The following is a 25,381-nucleotide window of genomic DNA, read 5'->3' as shown; positions in this document are numbered from 1 at the left end:
TGTCAGTCAGTCATTCATCGCTGAACACTGGCTGCCCTTGATCTAGTTTTCTAACCAAGTCAGTGCGAGTATAAGGAGGACATCTGGCACTCACTGCAGGATTATACACAGGAAATATTACAGTTAGGTCTGCAGGAAGTCAGACAAAAAAAAATCCTCTCCTAATTATTGTACATTGCTACTTTTTGTATATTGTTCATTTGTTATGTATTGTAAGTTTATATACTATTTTTTTTTGTAAATTGCTATTTTTTATATCGTAAATTTTTTTATATTGCTTCTTTTGTACTGTATATTGCTACGTTTTTATATATTGCTAATTTTTATATATATTTCAATTTTTTGTAGATTGCAATTGCAAATTTTTGTATATTGCTATTTTTTGTATATTGCCAAGTTTTGTATATTATAAATGTATGTATATTTTGAAGTTATTGTATTGATAAATATTGTAAGTTTTCTTTTCTTTTTGCACATTATTTGTGTCTTTTTTTGCTAAGCTGTTGTTACAGTGGAATTTCCCACTGGGATTAATAAAGTATGTCTATCCATCCATCCATCTCTGCAGTTCATAACGAAACTGTAATTATTCAATGTAATACATTCATTTTAATTGGTAGTTTTAGTCTGAAACTAAAGATTGCGTCTGTTATTGCTAATTACTCTGCTTGGCACTGACATACTGGCGTGTTTAACGTCAGTACTAATGTCATGAAATGTATTTTGGAAGGTTTCTAAGGGATTGTGGACAGAAAAAGGTCTCATAGTGACATCAGGACAAGCTGGTTGTCTACTTGGCAGAAGGAAGTCCAGAAGGACTAACTGGAAGTCACTGAGCCCTGCTCTCTCTCTGGGACTTTGCACAGGAATTCACATCAAACATCTATTTTTAGAGCACGGCTAAAATAATTAGTGAGAAACAGCAGGTTTATTCTGGTCTTTTCCGATACAGCCGTCACAGAAATATCCATGAGTCAAAGGACTCAAGATAGTGGTGCATGGAGAAGTTGGTATAACATGATGAAAATAGAGTCTGTTGGAACTGAGGTGCAAATAAGGGAGAATATGTAACCTCTGCTCACTGATCTGATCTGAAAACACTGTTTTTTTGGACTGTTAACTGGACTGTCTTCATTTTGGAGTAAGCTTTAAGATTATCAGTCTGGTCCAGTTACAGTCCATCTGCACAGAACAAAAAACTAGGGGTGGGGAAACAAAATGTACTCATAAGAAATGAGATTATTATCTTCTAAGATTCTGAATGGATTTACAACTTACAAAATACAATTTTTAAAAACATTTTTTTCTACAAAATGATAAAAAAAAAATATATAGTTATCATGATTGTTAATATTATATTATGGACGTTTTACTTGCTACTGTTTTGGAGCGGCAAAAACAAGTTGATTTTTTCTGCATTAATAAATTAAGAATTTTGGGCAGAATCAGACTTATTTCCGATACCGGTATCGTATCGGAACAACTTGGAACTATTGAAGTGATATTGCGTCTGCAAATTACTCCTCGTTCTTCTTCAGAACACCTCCGTGTCCTCTGAGAAAGCACAATAACAAAGAAGTTGCACTGATTGGAAAGTCTGCTGGTTTCTTTGTTTTCCAGAAGGACCTTGTACAAAAATAGACCTGAAAAAGTTACACGGTGTCTCATTGTTGTTCACAAAGACTTCTCTGTTGCATCACATCATTGACGTGAATCATATCTTTAGTTTCTGGGAAGAGTAAGAAGAAGGTCTACCAAAGTGCACTGATAAACAGAAGAATACTGTCATTGCTTTGCTACAAACTGTGCGTCTATGTGTGTGTGCGTTTATCCTTGTGAGCAGCTCTCTGTGGGAGACAAAGTGTTTCTGAGAAGTGCCTGAGATCTTTCCATAGAGACACAATGAGAGGTCAGTATCAAGTCACCGGCCACCTGTGGGCTTTCATTTTCTGAATCTTACCACAAATAGCTTGGAAAGACAAACACCCTCAGTCACCCCTCGCCATGTTGAGCCTCAGATTGTACTAAACAGCAGTTTGACCACCGGAAAATCTTACTGGGCAACTCTGAACATGCTTTTATGGACATTTGATGTTGAATTAATATTTCAGGAGAGACTGAACTCCTGTTTTACACGATGTGCACAAAGTTATTGTAGAAAACAATTAGGCCTACAATTAAAAACCATTATTATACTGCCTGTATGTTTTATAATGACTTCATTAAAAAGGTTGCATGAGTCATATGAGGGAAAGCATATGCACAACAAACAAGAAAGAAAGAAAAGCAACCAGCCACCCACATAAACTCACAGTAATGATCCTGCTGACATGACATCCACAGAAAACAGGGTTTGGAGATTTACTTCAAATAAAAATACATGCGGCTTTACATATAATCTCACTGTATAGACCTGAAGTATGGGTGAAAAGCTCCTGACTGTGTGGAGAAAGCACAGAAGGTCACTTGTTAGATCCCCATGTGTGTCACTAAAGCCCCTTTCCCACTGGACAAAAAAACCCGCTAACATCTGTCTTTTGTCTAAAGGTCGCATTTAGTAATAGCAGGTGGTGCCAAATGTTTTGTCCTGTACATGTACAGTGGATGGCAAATGAAAAATCAGCACCAATAAACTTCTTCTTTTACTGCCATAAAATCACATGAAAATAATTTTTTTTTCTTCTGAGGTCCATTTGATCAAACCAGCTTTATACTGTATGCATGCACATGCACTATTTATGCCTCATAAATGCAAAACAGCTGCAAAGAGACTCACAACAACTATGAAAAGTGGCAAAACAACCACAAAGAGACACAAAATGACTACAAACAGACCAAAACAACTACAAACAGATGCAAAACAGCTACAAAGAGGCACAAAATGACCACAAAGAGATGCAAATCTAACAACTAACAGCAACAATCTGTGTGACTTGCTCCTATATAGGAGAGGTGGTGGGGCCTTTTGTCTCATAATCAGCCCCTGACTGCACACACACACACACACACACACACACACACACACACACACACACCAGCATGCAGCCATGCACGTTACAGACGGAAAACCACTTGTTTTTATACAGTCAGAAGCCACACAAAATATATTCAAATGTGTTATAGAACACAAAAGGCCAACAACGATAATATCCTCACCATACCATAATACCAATACCAACCACTTTCACTAGACAACCATCACCATCAACAGAATGACACCACTGACAAGAGAGTACACATTGGGCTGCTATTACTGCAAAACTGGGTTTTTTTTGTTGACTTTTTGACTCTTTTTTTTTATTTCAAAATGACAGTATCCATAGTAACAGCAGAAAACATGAAAAACATTTACATACAGAAAAAGAATAGCGAAAACATAAACAAAGAGCTGTGTCAAACATAAAAGGACAACAGAAATGAAACAAAACCAACATAAAATTAAAAAAATAAATAAAAAAGTATTAATAATAATAATTAATAATTTCACTTAAAAACTTTAAAGATATTGCATACATTCATTCCTTTCATTGCTTTTTTGTTTTGTGAGGAAGAAATTGTTGACAGATAAAGATCCATTTCTTTCATAAATACAAAGAAGTTTGGCATTTGTTGGTAAATTCACACTTCAATTAAAATATTACTGCTCAACAGGTGTTGTGTCCAATACTGTTTCCCTGACTACCTGAACCAACCATAACCTAAAACAGGAGGGAAACACTGTTTGACAGGGGGACAGATTTCAACATCACACCTGGTCAAATTGCACTAACCACCCACATGAATTATTATCATTACCAAAGGTCAAAAGGTAAACATATAATGGGACATGAGACACATTAATGACACACAATACACAAACTGTCCAAACAATAATACCAAGGTCCTTAATTGGCAGCTAATAGTCAATTAAAAAAATGTACTCACCTGTCAATCACAGCCTCAATGTGCAGTTCTTTAATAGAGCCAGGTAGCTGCTTCTGGTTTCACCACTCCTCTTCCTCAGGTGTGTTTTCCTCAGGTAAGTTTCCTCAGGTGTGTTTTTATCAGAGGTAAAGCACGAAAAACTCACATGTAGCTGATGTGACATGTCAAAGATGGATGCTAGCTAATTAACTTGTTCACCAAACAAACTTCTCTCTTTGACCGTGACGTAGGAGCTTTGAGCAGCCAATCAAAAGACGCGATCTACCAGGGGTCGATTTTGCATGAATTTACTTAAATTATTAAAATGTTAAAATATGACTTTATGTTGTTATATTATATTATATTATATTATATTATATTATATTATATTGTATTATATTATATTGTATTATATTGTATTATATTGTATTATATTGTATTATATTATATTATATTTTACTATACTGTACTATATTATATTATATTATATTACATTGTATTATATTGTATTATATTGTATTATATTATATAATATATATTCCCCAATCAACACACCGGTAGTCATGAGCGCTCTGTTGATGTGGGTGAGCTAATGATGCAGATAATTATTATAATTATGTGAAATTAAAATAATGTGTGATCTATTGCAACAGCACACTTAAATGTAGGTGTAGTGAGGTTTAAAAAGACAACATATATTACATATTGTGGACATACAATTATATTTCAAAGAAATTCTTAGACTGACAATAAATTGATGATTCATGACCCTCTTGTTTATGGTTCATTCATATCCATATCCACCCTCATCCTCTCTTTGTATTATTGCTCTGAATGCTTATAAATGATAATGACAAAATAACTTTTGTAACTTTAATCCTATATTCATATAATCTTATTTAGGCTGACTGCAGATGAAAATAATTCATTCTTTCATTAAGACGCAGTTAATAACATCAGGTGTGTGTTTTATTGTGACTTATTATTATTATGAACGCTCAGATGGTCTCCAGTGTTTCCTCGATGTCTGCAGCCTCATAGAGAGAGAAAGAGAGAGAGAGAGAGAGAGAGAGCAGGCAGAGAGCTGAAGTAGAGAACCAGGTGAGAGTATCAACAGACAGCAGAGACTGAGCTGGACTGCTGGCAGCTGCTGCAGGATTATCTAGCTGAGGTTTCAGGGTGACTGAGAGGACACAAAGCTGATAGCTGGAGAGATGGACGTGTTGTCTAATTCTCAGTGAAAACCAAAAAACAAACAGGACGTTCCTTTCAGACTTTCAGACTCAGAACATTAATAATATTTATCACTGTTTTCTCAGAAAGAAGAGATAGAAACATTATCTAGACTACTTGTCACCTCTGCAGCATCCAAGTCTGTCCAGAACACATCTATCTCTTCTTTCTGAGAAAACGGTGTTATATCATTTTAATGTTCTCCAGGATACAGTATTGTTTTTCAAAGAAGTTATTTATCAGGATGCTCTCATACAGGATGACTAAAACAATGTCCCAACATACAAAATATGAATTCGTAACAGGTTTTCAGTATAGTGTCTTCACACTGGTATAATAAACAACATAAAGTATACCAAAAAAACAGTATGCATTCTAAAATACGCTTGATTTTTGACCTGGCTGAGAGGGCAGCGTGAACATTGCAACGAGCAGTCGAGCCAATCCATCTAGTAGATGTTGAGATATTTAACCGGATGAGTGAAAACTTTGATCTGCTGGCAAGAGGAACATTTAGGGGGATCACCACAGTCCTTAAAGGTCCTGACACATGGTCAGCCATCGGTGAGCGTCTGTCGGTCTAACGTTGCGGTGTGTCCCGCACCGTCGGCTCTAGTCTGCCTGTGTCGGAGGTCTTCTAGCCGATTCAGCATGTTGAATCGGAGGCGGAGCTCGTCGGTGAGAGAAATCCCTCCGATTGGCTGGTCAGTTTAAACAAATCAGTGCACAAGAAGAGAAACGGAAGTGAGGAAAGCAAGCCAACGAGTAAAGTCAAGACATGGCCATCTGGAATGAAGCTAAGTGGTGAGTGAGAGTGGTGTGAAAATGGTCGATAGACGCCGCTTTGTTTCATGTACGTATCATAAAAACGGCTTGTATATCCTCCGTCCTTTAGGTCTTTCTGTTTCTCTTTTTGAACGCTGAATACAGACTACCGCCGCCTGTTGGTGTGGAGAGTTATATCCTCTCACGCAGACGCAGAACGTTCGTGCTAGCTGGCCGTTGGCTGTAGTCTTTACGGTGTGTTCAAATGCAACTTTTCAGCCAAGACAAAGGCGTCGTGAGGCGACGCAACAGTCGGCCCTCATCTCCGCTTGTTCTCTGATGTCGGGTTGGTGGGCCTTTAGGATTGACCCTTTGGGGGATCATGAATGCTTATAACAAATTTTAATGGCAATCCATCCAATTAATTGTTGAAATATTTCAGTCTGGACGAAAGTGTTGAACCGACCAACTGACAGATGTTGTGTTTAGGGTTCATCCTCCCACTCTGTGAGAATACAAACAAACAGTCCAGCAAGTTATTTGAGAGTCATTTTATTGAACAGAAGAAAAAGAAACTCAAAATGAGAGTGTTAAACTGTGGTTCTTCATGTTAAAGCATTGAAGCTCATCACTAATAAAGTGCACTTTCAGTTTACAGCCAAATGGAGACTCATTCATCTCCTCTTTTCCCTCCGACGAGCTCAGTCAGATCCCACCTGGACCTGGTGCTCCTCGGTGCGACACCTTCACAGTACGATATATATCAGACCAAGTGCATCGACTGAGCGTCTCAGTGAGGGCGAGTGCATAAGTGTTAATGGAAGATCAGCGCGTTAAAGAGTCTTGTTCCTCTCACCGGCTCTATTCCTGCTACTGTTTTCCTATCCTGGCTCAGTTCAACCCAGAAATAAAAAGCAATAATATGACAGATGGTGACGTCTGATTGAGTGATTGTAAAATAGCACAGTATCTTATTTAATGGTCAGCGTTGAGCTAAAATCTTTGCCACAAGTGTCTTTACATTTTAAGATCTTTAAAAAAATATTTTTCCTATTTCCAGAAGTGTTTTTTTTTTCTACATAATATATATGTACAGTTGTATCTTTACAAAGAAAATAATGTTCTGTTAAAGACTGTCGCACGGTCGGCGTCGACTACAGTTTGGCACGTTTTCCTCGTGACTTCACCCAGTAACAGACTAAACGGAAGAGACGGCAGAAACAAGTGCACCCAACACCCAGAGTTTCATCATTCTGCTTCTCCTGAACAGACACTAAGCTAGCAAATTAACCCTACTCCTACCTCTATTTCTAATGAGATGCATTTGAAATGGTAATCCCGCTGATAGGCAGCAAACAGGAATGTCATTCACATGAAAACAAGTTGTTTGATGACGCACTATTCTACAGGGCAACGGCCACGAACCCCGGGGCAACGGGCCAAAGAGATAAACATCTACAGTACGCTGGATATCGTATGAATCAACGTTGACACACATAATTTACATCATCAAAGTCAGAGACAAACCGAGAGGAAATAACTCAGCTGTACTTCAACATGGGAATGAAAAAGAAAGAAAAAAAGAAATGGATGAAAGAACAGGGGCATTAACTTCACAAACACTCAGCACTGGGAAAAGATCAGCTGCTAAGAAACACGTCTACTACTAACATTTAAATGAACTTTATATTAGTCTCACTGGGAACGTCCACATCGGATAACTTCACCTCTTATTGCACAGTTTTCATGTCAATCAGAAGATTGGGCAGTTCTTTGTTGTGTCTCACTTGCATCACATTAATGTGTCTTATCTTTTTATTTATAACATGCAAACTACTAAATTAAACTGATAAGACCATTTTTTCTTTAGCTGTCCTATCAAGTTGTGTATTACATACACCATGTCCTTCTGCTTAGACATAAGTGTCTTAACTAGGGCTGGGTATCACTACCTGAAATAACCAGTACCAACCAAGTAGTATCCAAACTTCTCCAGTCAAATGACACCACTATTTGATCCTTTCTGTACTCAAATCTAGAAAAAAAAGACTATTTGTTTGGTTTCGCTAGCAGCAAATCACTGCAAGCGTTCTTCGATTTAATGCAACCTGTGATTGGAGGAGGAGAGCTGTGAGATTATTATTATTTTTTATACTTTGAACAGCAGCATCAGTGACTGAACCGTCTGTTAGAACTGTAGCAGCCGAAGCGTTTAGGGACTGACTTGTGAGTCTACATGATTGGTATCAAATGAAGTACTCTTTTGGTATCGGTATCACTTTATGGGTATTTTCTAAACGATACCCAGCCCTAGTGTTAACATACAAAGCTCTAAAAAGAGCCATATTACACACACACCTTCATTATATACCAGTCTGCATTACAAATAACAATAATAAATATGTTAAGTACAATAAATATGGGTTTTCTATCAGAATAAAAAGTTATAAAGATTCAGCTGATTTGAATGTAAAACAGCAGGATTTCCTTCCATGTGTAGTGTTGGAGCGTTTGGCTCAGGTGGATTAAGTGTTAATCACATGTGGTTAGACAGACAGCAGACAGACAGACAGACAGCAGCTCAGAGCGGATCTCTACGGGACAAAACAACCTCCACACTGAAGTTTAGGTCGTTTTCAGCTGTGAGTTCTCTCTAATTAACGCTCAGATATTGCTTCAAAAACCATTAAAAATCTCTCTATGCGTATTATACAGTGTTTGTCTCCAACCTCATTCACGTCTCATGCATCCACCAGGAACATGAACATATACAGGACTGGACAGTGATGGAGAAAATAGCCCTAATGAAAGGAATTAAAGGACCAGTCTGTAGCATTCAGGGGGATCTATGGGCAGAAATGGAATATAATATTCATAACTTTTCTTTAGTGTATAATCACCTGAAACTAAGAATGTTTTCGTTCTTTTGCCAAAATTAGACACACCGTAAAATCTGACGAGTTGATCTTATTTTAAAAAATCTAGGATTGCCTTGAAAAAGGTAAGTAAATATAACTATTAGTCTTAAGTTATGTTTACTTTATATCTACTTGTTAAATTTACTTAAAGTTTGCTGCATTTACTTAAATTTTGTGAAGTTGTTCCAACTTAAAAATGTTAAGTGAGAGTAACTTGTTCTTTCTAAGTGTATCTACACAGCTAACAGCTGTATTTAGCATTACGAAAATGAGTCAGTTAAGGTGTAAGTGAACATTAGTTGACGGTTTTTGACACAGTTTGGCTTAATGTTAACGCTAGACTAGTGCCAGATCTTGAGAGAGTGAGACAGAGAAAAGTCTCCAATAAAGTTAATTTCCTCCTAATTTGTCCGTCTGAAAAAATACCATTTTAGTGTCAGAATGGGTCTCATGCAGGAAGCAATATACAAAACAAATTTTCTCTTCATAACGATTTGTTCTTATTTTCTTAGTACCCACTGATTTCTTGGGAGTCACCAATGTTTTTGCTCTTCTCTTAGTTAAGAGAAAAGTTTACCAGTGGTCGAGAGCACTCACCAAGATTTTTTTTTAGTGGCATCTCTCCGATTCTTGGGCATGTGCTAGAGTATTTACACACGACATCTGCCCTTATATGGCGTTTAGGGGGCGTTACCTATGCTAATAATAAACAATCGGCAACACGTCTCCAATTCAAGAACAGGTGGGATTGATCCTTCAGCACACCTGGTAAGAGAAGATGTGGTTGAGGATGTTTGGTGCATCTGGAGACGGTGCTCACGTTTACTTCTCCCATCGGAGTTAATAGACTCAGGACCTGCTGCTAGTCTCCTAAAAGGGGCGGGGCAGAAGTGAAACCCTCGTGACACAGATACAGGAAATGACTCTGGTTGCAATCTGCAACCTCACCGCTAGATGTCCCTAAATGCTCCACACTGGTCCTTTAAGAGGGGGTGACGCATCATGGAAGAAGACCTTATATACATAGAAATGATATCAGTCTGTATGTGCACCAGACCCTTCACCCCACCACGTTCACCTCTGCAGGCTCCTCCCACCAGTCGACACCAAGCGTGGGGCTCCTTTTTGTTTCATGCTGTTGAGCATTTTTGCTTTCGTTTTAAAGTGCAGTCCAGATGCAGGTGACTAAAAGGCAAGAAGCAGATTACAGAGAGAGAGAGAGAGATGGAGCCCAGGTAAACCCAGAGGGTGGGACTGAGGATTGGCACGTACATCAGAGAGGTCTGAGGTGGAGGATGGGAGCAGGATGGGATGGAGATGGAGATGGAGATGGAGATGGAGATGGCAGCAGTCTGAGGTCTCATCCTATTTAGTCTCCTCTGGTGTCACTGGTCCAGCTCCAGTCACTCCCTGGACTGGTAGAAGAGGATGTATCCTGACTCAGAGTTCTTGGAGATGTCTGAGGTAAGCCCGTAAAACTCTTCGATGGCCTGGGCGTCTATTTTCTGCACAACACAAGAAAGATGTTGTTTATCTGGTAATAAAAGAGAAAACAACAGGAACTGTACAGACAGATGAGTCAAACACCATCCGGCAGACCATAACATGCTGAGAGTGACGCACCTCCACAATGTCATCATCAAACAGCAGCCAGAAGCCGTGACTCTTCACTATGGTGATATAATGACCTCTGTTTGGGCCGCTGAGGAAACGGAGACAAACAGTGACTCTTTATTAGACATGATCTGTAAACTCCCACACGGTGTGTACGACATCAGCTTCCTGCAGGAAGTCCTCAGGACAACATAAATGCTCAACACAGTTTACCACACAAATATTCATCATATTAGGATTTCAAAATAGAGTAAATGTTTAAAGTAAATACATTACATCAAAACATTCTTTTATATTTTATTATTTATCATTATTTTGTAAGGCAGAATATACACTACAGACGTAGGCAAAATTGTTGGTACTCTTCCGTTAAAGAAAGAAAACCCCACAATGGTCACTGAAATAACTTGAAACTGACAAAAGTAATAATAAATAAAAATTTACTGAAAATTAACTAATGAAAATCAGACATTGCTTTTGAATTGTGGTTCAACAGAATCATTTTAAAAAACAAACTGATGAAACTGGCCTAGACAAAAATGATGGTAATATTAACTTAATATTTTGTTGCACAACCTTTTGAGGCAATCACTGCAATCAAGTGATTTCTGTAACTCTCAATGAGACTTCTGCACCTGTCGACAGGTATGTTGGCCCACTCCTCGTGAGCAAACTGCTCCAGCTGTCTCAGGTTTGAAGGGTGTCTTCTCCAGACTGCATGTTTCAGCTCCTTCCACAGATGTTCAATAGGATTTAGATCCGGGCTCATAGAAGGCCACTTCAGAATAGTCCAATGTTTTGTTCTTAGCCATTCTTGGGTGTTTTTAGCTGTGTTTTGGGTCATTATCCTGTTTGAGGACCCATGACCTGCAACTGAGACCAAGCTTTCTGACACTGGGCAGCACATTTCGCTCCAGAATGCCTTGATAGTCTTGAGATTTCATTGCACCCTGCACAGATTCAAGACACCCTGTGCCAGATGCAACAAAGCAGCCCCATAACATAACCGAGCCTCCTCCATGTTTCACATTAGGTACAGTGTTCTTTTCTTTGGATGCTTCATTTTTGCGTCTGTGAACATAGAGCTGATGTGACTTGCCAAAAAGCTCCAGTTTTGTCTCATCTGTCCAAAGGACATTCTCCCAGAAGCTTTGTGGCTTGTCAATATGCATTTTGGCAAATTCCAGTCTCGCTTTTTTATGATTTGGTGTCCTCCTCGGTCGTCTTCCATTAAGTCCACTTTGGCTCAAACAGTGACGGATGGTGCGATCTGACACTGATGTACCGTGACCTTGGAGATCACCTCTAATCTCGTTGGAAGTTGTTCTGGGCTCTTTGGTTACCATTCGTATTATCCGTCTCTTCAATATGTCATCAATTTTCCCCTTGCGGCCACGTCCAGGGAGGTTGGCTACAGTCCCATGGACCTTAAACTTCTGAATAATATGTGCAGCTGTAGTCACAGGAACATCAAGCTGCTTGGAGATGGTCTTATAGCCTTTACCTTTAACATGAAGGTCTATAATGTTCTTTCTGATCTCCTGAGACAACTCTCTCCTCAGCTTTCTGTGGTCCATGTTCAGTGTGGTACACACCATGATACCAAACAGCACAGTGACTACTTTTCACCCTTTAAATAGGCAGACTGACTGATTACAAGTTTGAAGATACCTGTGATGCTAATTACAGGACACACCTTAGTTTAATATGTCCCTATGGTCACATTATTTTACATCTTTTCTAGGGCTACCATCATTTTTTGTCTAGGCCAGTTTCATCAGTTTGTTTTTTAAAATGATTATGTTGAACCACAATTCAAAAGCAACAGCTGATTTTCATTAGTTCATTTTCAGTACATTTTTATTTATTATTACTTTTGTCAGTTTCAAGTTATTTCAGTGACCACTGTGGGGTTTTCTTTCTTTAACGGAAGAGTACCAACAATTTTGCCTACGTCTGTATCTTGAGTATCTAATCATCTTTATGTCACATTTAAATTCTGTTCAGGCAATTTGTCCTAGAATAGATTGTGATGTCACACTTGTGTTACACGTATTCAGATGATTCTGAGCAGCAATGCAGCATATTTGAAGAGAAGAAGAGAACTAAGCCGATCTCATAACTGAGTACGAGTCAAGGTCTTTAGTTTCTCAACTGAAAGTTTAAAGGAATAGTTCGACATTCTGGGAATAGTGTTTATACACTTTCTTGCCTCAAAATGAGAATATTCAGAATCCATAAATATGCTCATATTTTGCTGGACGCCACGTCTCCTTTGTTCATTGGAAATGTCCTCACACTTGATATTGAAACATGATTGGCTTCCCAAACTAGTTGTGATGTCACAAAATCATCTTGTACGTACATGTCTGTACAGTGTTTCCCACAGGATTTTGTAAGACTGTGGTGGGTGGAATTCAGACCCACTAAGGGGGAGAAAATTTAGTACATTTTAAGGTTAAATGTGTCGAGGTGGAAGCGGCGAGGTCTGGGCAAAGGGCTGCTGTAAAGCTCGTGGCCGGAGCTGCGAGCCACCTTCACCCCGGGCCTTTCCAAGCTGACATCGAGCCGGTCAAGGAGGAAATGCACTCGGCGAGGGCCTTCCAACCCACCCGTTAAGAAGTGTAAAAATATTTTCATTTCATTATGAAACTGTGGCGGTAATTAATGGGAAACATGGTCTTTAACTCATATTTAAGGTGAGCACAGAGAAACTTTCCCCCTTCAGCAGATGAATGTGAAAAACCGTCTTCTAATGTCAAACTCTGCACGTACATCATTCTGTACAGTGAAGGTCAAACATCCAACAATAAGTGAAACATGGGGACTTTACCGTACAGACATCTTCTCATCCAGCTCTCAAGAAAGAAAGCGAAAGAACGTATTTCCCAAAATGTCAAACTATTCTCTTAAAATGTTATAGAATAAAGTGATGAAATACAGCCAGAATCAACGACCCCTGAGGACCACCAGCTGTTTCTTATGGAGCTCAACAAAAGTGAAGTCTGATCAGTGAGTCTGCAGAAGCTTGAGGGAAAGTGCTTTGTCGCATCTGGAAACCTGAGTCTACGATATATCTTTACATGCCTGGTTGGTACCAAGTGTGACCACACTACAACTCCTATTGAGGTCTTTTAATCAGCACACTGTACCTGCCACAGTGAACCACCACAGCCACCAGATCGTACATGCGATCCAGGTTGACTGCATCCCCGGACGTGTTGAACAGACGGAGCTCTAGAGGGAACACCACTCGGTAGGACAGTTTGGTGTAGCGGTGCAGCTGCTCCATGTACTTAAACCTCTTCAGGTGCAGCGCCAGGATCATGGGAAGCTTCTTCACTCGCATCCTGCAGAGAAGAAGCACACACAGGCTCAGAGAAAGAGTATGCCGACACATCATAGAGGTATTAATGCCTCAGAGCTTTACTGACCGCTTCTGTGCCTCCTGCTTGCTGCAGCATGCCTCACAGTAGTATTTGTATTCACTGCACAAAGTCTCTGTGTTGCTGAAGTCCCTGCAGGGGAGAGCATGCCACAAGAGGCTCGGTTATTCAATCTCATCCAGACCGGAGGGAACGTGGTCTACTGTCGGCCTTCTAACTGTGACTGAGTGTATAGTAAATCAATACTACCTGAGACAGTGTGTTATTGATGTGTTCTGCTCCACATCCACAGAAAGATCCAGAAAATCTTCATCTTTGCTGCTCACCTGTCAAACAGAGAGAGAAAGAGAGAGAGAGAGAGACACTGAGGTAACTAAACTGTCATTTTCTTTGCTTGGATCAGTGAGGATAAGCCTGCTGTGCTGTGACACCCTCACCTCTAAACACAGACAGTCTTTGAAATGCTGATTGTACTGAGGAGCTTTTGTCTCTGAGCACTGCAGCCCGTGGTGTTTGCAGAGGTTGTTCAGGGCAACCCGTCCCACTCCTCGCCCTAAAACCTGCGAGGACAAAGCCTCAGCCGAACTGACGTAAACTGGGTGGCCCCGAGTGCATCACTGCATCTTTTATTCTTCTTTTATTTTGCATCTCTCAGCATTTCTGCGAAGAGGCTAATCCCTTTTCCAGACGTATTCAGGACAGATCTCTTATTTAGGGTCACACAGGGAGAGCCGGGGACAGATAACAGAAATATACTACCCCTCTAATACAATTTATCCACCGAAATTACCACGTATAGGCAGGTTTATTGAATGTGGAAAACCCTGTTCAAAATAGGTGGCAGACTCCTTTCCTATTGCCAGTACATGAGTAGCCTTTCTACCTTTTTTCCTGGTGCGGTGGTTACTTCTTTTTTCTATCTGTTGTAATGTGAACATTATTTTCAGTTAGGCAGTGAGACGACCACCACGAGGACTTACGTGGAGTTAGACAGTAAGGAAGTTAAGCAGTGGTTGTGCAGAGTTTTTGTGTGTTACAATAAACTAATTAAACAGAAGTACTGGACTGTATCATTTTGGGAGCTCTTGACATTATTACATTGTCGACGAGGATAAACTGCAGAGTTGGATGACGAGTGGCAGCAATATGTGGAACGTCTGGACTTGTAACGTTACTTCGTGTCTATAACAAAATCACACACAGAGAACAAAAGCGATAACATTACAATATCAGTTACTTATTATTCAGTCTCTCTTTCAAACTCTCAAACTAGAGTTGGTGATTGCTTGAACAGTGGAAAGACTAACAAAGTTGTTTCTTTAAAGTTAAAATTTTTGTTTTTTCTTAAATTTTTCAAGTTTAAGGTTGTTGTTTTTTTAAATATAAGTTTTAAATTTTATAAGTTGAAGTTTTTTTGAATTTTTTTTTAACTTTTTAAAAAAGTTTTAACATTTTTAAGTTTTTTTAGGTTGAAGTTTACGTTTTTAAATTTAAGTTAATGTTTTTTTAAGTTTTTTTTTTTAAAGTTTTTATTCTGTCGAGTTTAAATAAAGTTGTGTTTTCTGATGATCAGCGAGGTAAAATGATTGTTGTCTGACTGGAGTCTGGTGACTTTGAGGAGGGCATGTTTTGTATGTTAATAAATTATAATAATTGTCCAAATACCTTTTGATTTTGACTACTGCAGAGTCATTTAATCCAGGAATGAATGCTGATTGAGACCTTTCTCACTGAAGACTAAAGCCAGATGTTAGTAGGTTTTTTGTGTCCAATGGGAAAGGAGCTTAAGAGAAGTCAACAGGCAAATAAAGCAGATCAACTCACCGTTTCACAGTTGAGGCAGCGCGTCTCATTGGTCAGTGTTCCCTGGAAGATATCATGAACCCACGTGGGCTCCGTTTTGTTCTCCGTCTCGGTCTCCGTTGTGACGGCGGTGCCGTTGTTCTTGAGGCGTCCGTTCTGCTTCTCCTGCTTCTTCTCCTCCTGCAGGATGTCGGCCACCGTGTTCAGCAGGTAGTTGAGGAACTCGTGTGCGTCCTGTTGCATGTAGTTGTCAAACAGATCTGGAGGGAGACGCAGAGATAAAGTAAAGAGAGAGCATTCATAGAGGGGAGATGATTGACTCCAGCCATTTATTATTAATTATTTGTCCATACTGAATCCAATATTCATGTTTTTGTAGGGCCGCAACAAACCATTATTTTCATTATCGATTAATCATCACGTCTACAAAATGCCAAATAATGCTGTAAAATGCTGAATTGTCATTTTTATGACATCAACAGGTTACACCGATAATACCAACATCCATACACACGTCTGTTTTGACAGATCTGTATGTGAAATGTGAAAACTGAGAAGTGGGGAGGTGGTGGGTGGGTGGGGGGGAGGCAGAGAGGAGGCAGCTGACCATAGCCGGGTCCAAACAGAGATTACATTGTTCATTCACATAAAGAGCTTCCTCAATATGGACAGCAGAGAACAGTCAGCCTCTCTGTCACTTCTACTCTCTGGATGACCTTACCTCCAACACGCACCTGCCCTTCACCTCAAATATTCAGACTACATTAAAGCCAGCAGCACTGACAACAGGAAAGTCTAAGACAACCACTGGTCCCAGCAAGCCATACCAGTGAGGCAGCATGCACAATACCAGGACCCTGGAACATTTTTTTAAAGTGGGACACAAGGGTTAAATTCATTAATCTAATGTCTGTTTATTGCTGCCACCTGAGTGCAGTTTGGTGCCTACGAAAGGCTTAGTCCAAAACAACTATCCACATTTCAAGATTTCAGTTGTTCTGATAAACAAAATATTTGATTTCAGGATTAACTTTTCATCGGCACACAACTCATAAATTGAGGTTTTTACTGTATGAGGTGTGGTCTCTCACCGTTCTCTTTCCGTAGGCGGGAGATGAACTTCTTGGGCGGGATGACGCCCACTTTCTTCTTCTGTGTGGCGATGGAGTGGAAGAGGTCAGCCAGGCATGTGAGCAGGTTCTCCTTCTTCTTCTGCTGGGCTTTATAAGCCAGAACGTTCTCCCGGAACGGCCGGCAGAAGTAGAGAGCCTGGAGCACCGAGTTACAGTAACATGTGTTTCCAAACTGAGGAAGGAAGAGATGACAAAAGATGAGGACAAAAAGGAGGTTTCAGTTCATTTTTCCTTTTACATTATCTGTTAAAGTTACTGTGAGGAACTTTTAACTGGTTATTAAACAGTCTCAATTTAATACTGATGTCTCTATGTGACCTACATCACTAAATTAGATCATCAGCGAGAAGATTTCTGTATAGTTATTCGTAATGCTCGTCATCAGTGACATCGGGTCCGATTCCACACAAAATCTGACGTAATCACGCAGGTTCACCAGAAACTCCTTCAGCTCAGACTCCAGTGGGGCCTCATTTGCATAATAAGGCAGAAATGCATAAAGAAATGTAAAAGGAAATGTGTAAAGAAATAAATAAGGGGTGAAATGCAAAGAGTAAAACGTGCAGAAATAAATAAATTATTAAATTATTGCATAAATACATCAAAAAATGAATATAAGATAAATAAAAAATAAATGCAAAAAATAAATAAATACAAAATAAATAGATAATAAATGCAAAACTAAATAAGTAAATAAAAATAGATAAAACAATTAATGCAAAAATAAATAAATACAATTAAAAATTAATAAAAATAAATCTTTAAATAAATAAAAGGGAAATTAAACAGAATAGTAAATAAATAAGGGACTTAACACACAGATAAATAGATAAAGAAGCAAATTAAAACAGATATATCCATTTATGTCATATTTCATCAATTAATTAATGACTAGATTTATTTTTTATTTTATTTTTGCTACATTTAATGCCATATTTATTTATTTATTGAGTGATTTATTCATGCATTTATTTTTTTATTTTGGCAGGTTCCATCCTCCATATATTTCATACAGTATAATTGATAAATAAATAATTAATAAATAATAAATCTCTGCCAAATTTCAACAACAGTCAGAGCTCCGGCAGGAGTTGGAGAGCTCCGCGCCATCAGCAGCGTCTCCTCCTCCGTTCAGGAGCGGAGCTTCGCCTCGCTGTGCCGCTGGGCCCCTCTGGCAGCCGACAGCGACACCACGCTGCTGGAGGCCCAAGCTGTATTGCTGGGCCCGCTGGAGGAAATGGTGGTACAGGAGAACCAGCACCAGGACTGCACAGGGCAGACTGTCAGACCCTAGTGCAGTAAAATTAGAGGTTTTCTAAAGAGACTGTGGTGCTCGGAAACACTCCCGCTTTTGTCCACAGGGACCGCACAAAGTTTCTCAAAGTAACTTTAAATTAGCTGGTGGAAAAATACAGATGTGATCAATTGTTTTGATCCATTTGGCGTGTTGAGAAACGTGGGTGTTCTGTGAATATTAGGGGGACAGAACATCCACATATTGGCCAATGCGTGCACAAACACATGTTCAGTACCTTCAGTACTAACCATCCAGTAGAGGACATGACTCAGCGGAGTCCCGTGGCAGTTTGTTATGAAAAATGACACCAGTGTTTTCTGGCAGTGGCCCTTTGTTAATGTACGAGAGGATTTAGTGATACTCACATTGACCAATCCAAAGTAGTGTTCATTGATCGGGAATTGCTCCGGGCCGATGTCTTTCTCCAGAGCAGAGGCATTGGTGCCCTGAAAGACAAAACATGAGACACATGAAAATGTTTTTCATCACTTAACACAGTTTGTTCAGTTATTATGGAGAGAGTTACAAGACTGAAATGAAAGCCTGATTTGTTTAGTCTAGTTTAAGTGTATATAGTCAAAATAATATGGAAATGTTGTGTAGTCAAACAGGTTACTGACGGTTGAAAGCTGAGAGATTTAGAATTAGAGGCCTCTCTTTCTGTGGAGGACGGAACCTGCCAAAATAAAAAATAAATGAATAAATAAATTAATTACTCAATAAATAAATAAACATGTCATTACATGTAGCACAAATAATATTAAAAATAAATGTAGTCATTAATTAATTGATAAAATGGGATATAAATTAATATTTTAGTTTTAATTTTCTTCGTAATTTATTTATTTTGTATTAATTCCCTTATTTATTTACCTTTCTGTTTAATATTCCCTTTCATTAATTTATGTCTTATTCTATATTTATTTATTTTCATTATCTAAGTAACAGCCCTCTCATTTGCATAATGACACAGAAATGCAAAAAGAAATAAATACAAAATATATGCAAAAATAAATAAATTAATGAAAAAAATAATAAAAAATACATACATTTAAAATAAATATAAGATAAATAAAAAATAAATGCAAAAATAATTACATAAATAAAAATAAATGCAAAAATAAATAAATACATTTAAAAATTAATAAAAGTAAATACATAAATAAATAAAAGGGAAAGTTAAACAGAAGAATAAACAAATAAGGGAATTAATACAAATATAAATAAATAAAGAAGCAAATTATAACAGAAATATCAATTTATGTCACATTTTATCAATTAATTATGGCTACATTTATTTTTAATATTATTTTTGCTACATTTAATATTTATTTATTAATTTATTTTTTATTTTGGCAGGTTCCGTCTTTGATGTATTTCATACAGTATAATTGATAAAATGATCCTCTTTGCCAAATTTCAATATCAGTTTCCGATAGATTATTGTTGCACGTCTCAATGTCTTTTCTTCCTGTCAAAGTAGAAATATTATACTGTCTAAATAGGTAGAGCCATGTCAAAAGTCAGGAGTATTTTGCGCCTGATTGCAGACCACTTATCTCTGGTCAGAGCTCAAAGCTTTTCCAAATGAACCACAGCTTTGTTGAGCGAACACAGAAGACAGTTTAGTTTTGAGGGGGGGGGGCAGCTTTGACTTTCAATGACTGTCATTTCTCTCTGTCACAGCAGAGAAAGTGAAAAACGGTGAATACCTCTTTGTCTGAACACAAGTCTGTGTACTGTACACACACTAACTGACTCTGTCCTCGTGGGAAGTGACCTTTATTCTCCCAAAACCGGAGAGAAAATAGCAGTAAAAATGTTCCACTAGTGGACCTGAAAAGTCCATTAAAAGCAACACAAAACATTAGTGTGAGAAGATGGAACATCCGTCCACCTCCTCCTCCTGACATCTGAGCCCCTCATTATAAACGGCCGGAAGAGGCATCATTTATTTAAAAAGGAAAACTAACTTTATCCTTGAATGTCTCAAAGAAAACAAAGCAGAGAAGATGATGCTGTGATGAATCACTCCACCCGCACACTTGCTCTGTTCGATCTTTCAGCCTCACCTTTTGTACAAAAGTTTATTATCAGTTTGCTTTTGAATGTCTGAAAGTCCTTGACCAACATATTACAGATCATAACATAAATAATACAGGATATAATCAGTGTTTTGGTGCCCTGAATAGTCTATTTAATTTGTCTGCAAGCACAGACTTTGTGCTGAAGTAGCTCACGGTCATACAGTTTATTAAAGTATTTGTTTACTTCGCTACTGACAACGAGCATAGATCAGCTTATGAGCCTGCAGGAAAAATTAAATTGAAAACTAACAAACTGAGTTACTGAAGGTTTGTTTTACACGTAGGAAGAGTTTTGTCTGATGCAATGCAGAACAGTGGAACACAGTTCATTGCATTAAACATCTGTTTTATTATTGTATATGTCATTTTGCATTAATTTGCCATATTGTGATAAATCAATATTGGAAACAGAGAAAGAGTTGCAACGATTTAATTGATAAGTTGATCTTTCTGTCGTCTCTTTGATCTTAAACTGAATATATTTGGGTTTGGGTACAAACAACCAACTCTGGGAAACTAATGAATAATAAAACTAATGAGCCTTTTAGTCAAACATTTGCTGTTTGCAGCTTCTCAAATCTCAAGCTTTGATGCTTTTCTTTGACATATATGATAGTAAACGGAATTACACATCACCTTGGGCTGTGGGAAACTATAACAAGGTATTTTTCACTATTTATTTCCTGATTAATCAAGAAATAACATGCAGATTAAAGGTGCAGTGTGTAGGATCTGGCGGTGAGGTTACAGATTGCAACCAACTGAAACTTCTCCTGTGTGCCAAGCGTGTCGGAGAACTACGGTGGTCGATGCAAAAAATGCGAATGTCCTTCTCTAGAGCCGGTGTTTGGTTCCTCCGTTCTGGCTACTGTAGAAACATGGGCTGTCCACGACCAAAGAAATTCTTAGTCGACTAACACTCATATGATTTTGTTGACAAATGAATTACTTGATTAAACTACAGATGCCCCGCTCACACTGCACCAGATGATTTTGCCGTTTTCTCCTTTGCCTCATTCCTGTCAATACATTTTTAGACACCAGTATCTTTTACTGGGCGACATCAAGTGAAACGCTGTGCACATACAGTAACCAGTGGTAGGTTCGATTTCAAGTCAGGGATGAACCCCTGGAAAAAGCAGGCTATTTATGATGATGGTTTGACACCGGGCTCTGCTGCGCCGTGCTCCGTCCGCAACTGCCCTATTTATGGGCTAGTCTCTTTTTTGCGGAGCTGCTGCCAAGTGGCCTCGCCCCTAAAAAGATGAAATTCCAGGCCTGGTTTCACCACAAAGAATCAAACAAAGCACCACTTTAAAATGTTTACCAGAGATGTGCTCATAAGTTTCTTAGAAATAAGTCATTCGGCATGAAAAAAGTTTAACAAATGACTATTCTACTACAGAAATATTGGTTGACTGAGACCTAACAGCTGATTAGTCGACTAATCGACTAAGAGGGGGCAGCCATCGTAGAAACATGGTGGACTCCGTGAAGAGGATCCGCTCCCTATGTAGATATGAACGGCTCATTTTAAGGTAACAGGAACAGAACAATTCTTATTTTCAGGTGATTATTCAAAAACATACTTATGTTATATTCTATTTCTGCCAATAGATGCTACACACCGGCTCTTTAATTGATAATGAAAGTCCTAATTGTGAAACCATATCACTTCAAACCGGAGAAACGTACTTATTGTACAATGAGACACCGGCTGCAGAGGACAAAAGCTGTCCTTTCAGTTACAAGACTGCTTATATTTGAAGACACCTAATGTCCACCCAAGCTGAGTCCATTCAAACTCATCTTTAGCAGTGCTGTAACACTAGTTCAGGAGCTCTATCTTCACCAGTGTGTCCTGTACTTGTCCTGCATGGGATGCTGGGTAATAACTCTTGGTGCCATTAAAGCAGACCAGCAGCACTGCAGGCTTTAATGTTTAGTATATGAATAAAGGGAAGGTTGTCTCTCTCTCTCTCTCTCTCTCTCTGCTATCAGGATGCCACCAGCTTTCTGCAGCATCACATTACGCAATCACAACAAGCTGTCAGAGGCAGTGCGCGGCTTCATTCACCTGTCAATCACCACTGAGTGACAGCTGCACAAACTACACATAGTGTTGTCTCACCAGGCTGCAACACACTATGTGAACGCGACAAGGAGGCAGCAGCGTTTTATTATGGAAGTCTGGGATGCAGCAGAACTGGTAGACTGGGGACCCTATAGGAGCAATGCAGGGGGGGAGGAGGAGGAGGAGGAGGATGAGGAGGAGTGCAGGAGGAGGATGCACAGTGTGTCTGGATGCATGGAGGAGGAAGAGGAGGAGGAGTGCAGGGGGAGGATGCACAGTGTGTCTGGATGCATGGAGGAGGAGGAGGAGGAGGAGGAGGAGGAGGAGGAGGAGGAGGAGGCGCAGGAGGAGGAGGATGCACAGTGTGTCTGGATGCATGGAGGAGGAAGAGGAGGAGGAGTGCAGGGGGAGGATGCACAGTGTGTCTGGATGCATGGAGGAGGAGGAGAAGGAGGAGGCGCAGGAGGAGGAGGATGCACAGTGTGTCTGGATGCATGGAGAAGGAAGAGGAGGAGGAGTATGCACAGTGTGTCTGGATGCATGGAGGAGGAAGAGGAGGAGGAGGATGCACAGTGTGTCTGGATGCATGCAGGAGGAGGAGGAAGAGGAGTAGGAGGAGGAGGAGGAGGAGGATGCACAGTGTGTCTGGATGCATGCAGGAGGAGGAGGAAGATGAGTAGGAGGAGGAGGAGGAGGAGGATGCACAGTGTGTCTGGATGCATGGAGGAGGAGGAGGAGGAGGAGGAGGAGGAGGATGCACAGTGTGTCTGGATGCATGGAGGAAGAGGAGGAGGAGGAGGAGGATGCAGTGTGTCTGGATGCATGGAGGAGGAAGAGGAGGAGGAGGCGGATAAAGAGGAGAAGGAGGAGGATGCAAAGTGTGTCTGGATGCATGGAGGAGGAGGAAGAGGAGGACGAGGAGGAGGAGGAGGAGGATGCACAGTGTGTCTGGATGCATGGAGGAGGAAGAGGAGGAGGAGGCGGATAAAGAGGAGAAGGAGGAGGATGCAAAGTGTGTCTGGATGCATGGAGGAGGAAGAGGAGGAGGAGGCGGATAAAGAGGAGAAGGAGGAGGATGCAAAGTGTGTCTGGATGCATGGAGGAGGAGGAAGAGGAGGAGGACGAGGAGGAGGAGGAGGAGGAGGATGCACAGTGTGTCTGGATGCATGGAGGAGGAGGAAGAGGAGGACGAGGAGGAGGAGGAGGAGGATGCACAGTGTGTCTGGATGCATGGAGGAGGAGGAAGAGGAGGAGGACGAGGAGGAGGAGGAGGAGGAGGATGCACAGTGTGTCTGGATGCATGGAGGAGGAGGAAGAGGAGGACGAGGAGGAGGAGGATGCACAGTGTGTCTGGATGCATGGAGGAGGAGGAAGAGGAGGACGAGGAGGAGGAGGAGGAGGAGGAGGAGGAGGAGGATGCACAGTGTGTCTGGATGCATGGAGGAGCAGGAGGAGGAAGAGGAGGAGGAGGCTCAACCATCTTCATCATCACTCACCAGGTTAAACACAGCGGCTGCATGCAAATCACTAGAAAACAGCCATAAACCAGCAGGATACTCACCATATTACAAATGGAGGCGATGTTTCTGACAGTCATTTAGTTCACAGAGTCCACCTCACCGCCATCTTTATAAAATAAACATGATTTCAGAGCAGAGCGACGCTGAGAAAACGAAGTTAAGGCCAGACTGCAAAACCCCCAGCAGCCTGCAGCCTGCAGCCTGCAGCCCGGACAGAGGAGCAGAGAGGCGGACTACTCTCACAGTCGACTCGGCTTCATCCTCCACACTCTACACCCCGATAAACACCGCACCTTAACCCGTCAACACCTCATGATGAGCGGCCAGCTGACAGACCAAAGTTACCTGCAGCAGGTTGTTAGCAACCGACCAGGAAACAAGCGTGATGATGAGTGTGACAGGGAGAGCAGACTAGCCCCGCCCACTTCAGTGAACTCCACAGCTGATTGGTTCAGAGTCACTGAGTTTGATTGACAGGATGAAGCAGCCAGTAAGAGACCTGGATGAGGAGGTTTAGCTGCGCTGCAGCCAATCAGCAGCAAATCTTTGACGCAATGGTGTGTGGGAGTTGTAGTTCTTATTTGGGAGGCGTTTAAAGAGATTTTGTAGGCTGTGTGTAAAACTATGTTGTGATGACAGATTACCCAAAGATGCTATAAAGTTAATATTTTATTTTATTCTGTTTTATTTTAGTGATTTTGTTTTGTTTTGTTTCATTATATTTTAGTGATTTTGTTTTGTTTTGTTTTATTATATTTTAGTTATTTGTTTTATTTTATTTCATTTTATTTTAGTAATTTTGTTTTGTTTTGTTTTATTATATTTTAGTTATTTGTTTTATTTTATTTCATTTTATTTTAGTGATTTTGTTTTGTTTTGTTTTATTATATTTTAGTTATTTGTTTTATTTTATTTCATTTTATTTTAGTAATTTTGTTTTGTTTTGTTTCATTTTATTTTAACTATTTTGTTTTGTTTTATTTAATTATATTTTAGTTATTTTGTTTTGTTTTATTTTATTTTATTTTAGTTATTATGTTTTGTTTTGTTTTGTCTTATTTTATTTTAGTTATTTTATTATATTTTAGTTATTATGTTTTGTTTTGTTTTGTTTCATTTTATTTTAGTTATTTTGTTTTGTTTTGTTTTGTTTTATTTTATTGTAGTTATTTTGTTTTGTTTTATTTAATTAAATTTTAGTCATTTTGTTTTGTTTTGTTTTATTTAATTAAATTTTAGTCATTTTGTTTTGTTTTGTTTTATTTTATTCTGTTTTATTTTAGTCATTTTGTTTTGTTTGGTTTCATTTTATTTTAGTTATTTTGTTTTGCTTTGTTTTGTTTTGTTTTGTTTTGTTTTATTTTATTCTGTTTTATTTTAGTCATTTTGTTTTGTTTGGTTTCATTTTATTTTAGTTATTTTGTTTTGCTTTGTTTTGTTTTGTTTTGTTTTATTTTATTTTATTTTATTTTAGTTATTTTGTTTTGTTTTGTTTTATTTTATTCTGTTTTATTTTAGTCATTTTGTTTTGTTTGGTTTCATTTTATTTTAGTTATTTTGTTTTGCTTTGTTTTGTTTTGTTTTGTTTTGTTTTATTTTATTTTATTTTAGTTATTTTGTTTTGTTTTGATTTGTTTTATTTTATTGT

At 39.1% G+C, this 25,381-nt stretch overlaps 1 protein-coding gene across 2 annotated transcripts; it reads right to left on the bottom strand.

The window, feature by feature from the left end:
- Window positions 1-4,939: 4,939 nt before the first annotated feature.
- Window positions 4,940-24,183, bottom strand: usp46 (ubiquitin specific peptidase 46). Of its 2 annotated transcripts, XR_005207089.1 has the most exons (10): window positions 23,775-24,183; window positions 18,418-18,498; window positions 16,714-16,927; window positions 15,644-15,882; window positions 14,069-14,145; window positions 13,868-13,951; window positions 13,586-13,783; window positions 10,443-10,521; window positions 10,028-10,324; window positions 4,940-4,987 (listed from the first exon to the last, which is right to left on the bottom strand). XR_005207089.1 is itself a non-coding variant. In XM_037771270.1 (9 exons), the coding sequence occupies exons 1-9, from the start codon at window positions 23,808-23,810 to the stop codon at window positions 10,223-10,225; spliced, it is 1,110 nt and encodes a 369-aa protein (XP_037627198.1). In that variant the 5' UTR covers window positions 23,811-24,183; the 3' UTR covers window positions 6,442-10,222. The 2 variants fall into 2 exon arrangements, 1 of the variants encoding a protein (XP_037627198.1); XM_037771270.1 differs by lacking the exon at window positions 4,940-4,987 and having other exon boundaries at window positions 6,442-10,324.
- Between the last annotated feature and the right edge of the window lie 1,198 nt (window positions 24,184-25,381).

The sequence above is a fragment of the Sebastes umbrosus genome, chromosome 5 (assembly GCF_015220745.1).
Source record: "Sebastes umbrosus isolate fSebUmb1 chromosome 5, fSebUmb1.pri, whole genome shotgun sequence".
Lineage (NCBI taxonomy): Eukaryota > Metazoa > Chordata > Actinopteri > Perciformes > Sebastidae > Sebastes > Sebastes umbrosus.
Note: the sequence above shows the minus strand (reverse complement) of the source record. Positions and strands in the feature narration are given on the sequence as shown.

Bases quoted from the DNA above. Each gene is read 5' to 3' on its own strand.
- usp46 (XM_037771270.1), bottom strand. From the start codon at position 23,810: ATGACTGTCAGAAACATCGCCTCCATTTGTAATATG. The intron at 15,883-16,713 runs GTGAGAGACCAC...GTCTCCCTCCAG, and splicing joins CCGCCTACGGAAAGAGAACG to ATCTGTTTGACAACTACATG. The intron at 13,952-14,068 runs GTAGTATTGATT...TCTCCCCTGCAG, and splicing joins TCAATAACACACTGTCTCAG to GGACTTCAGCAACACAGAGA.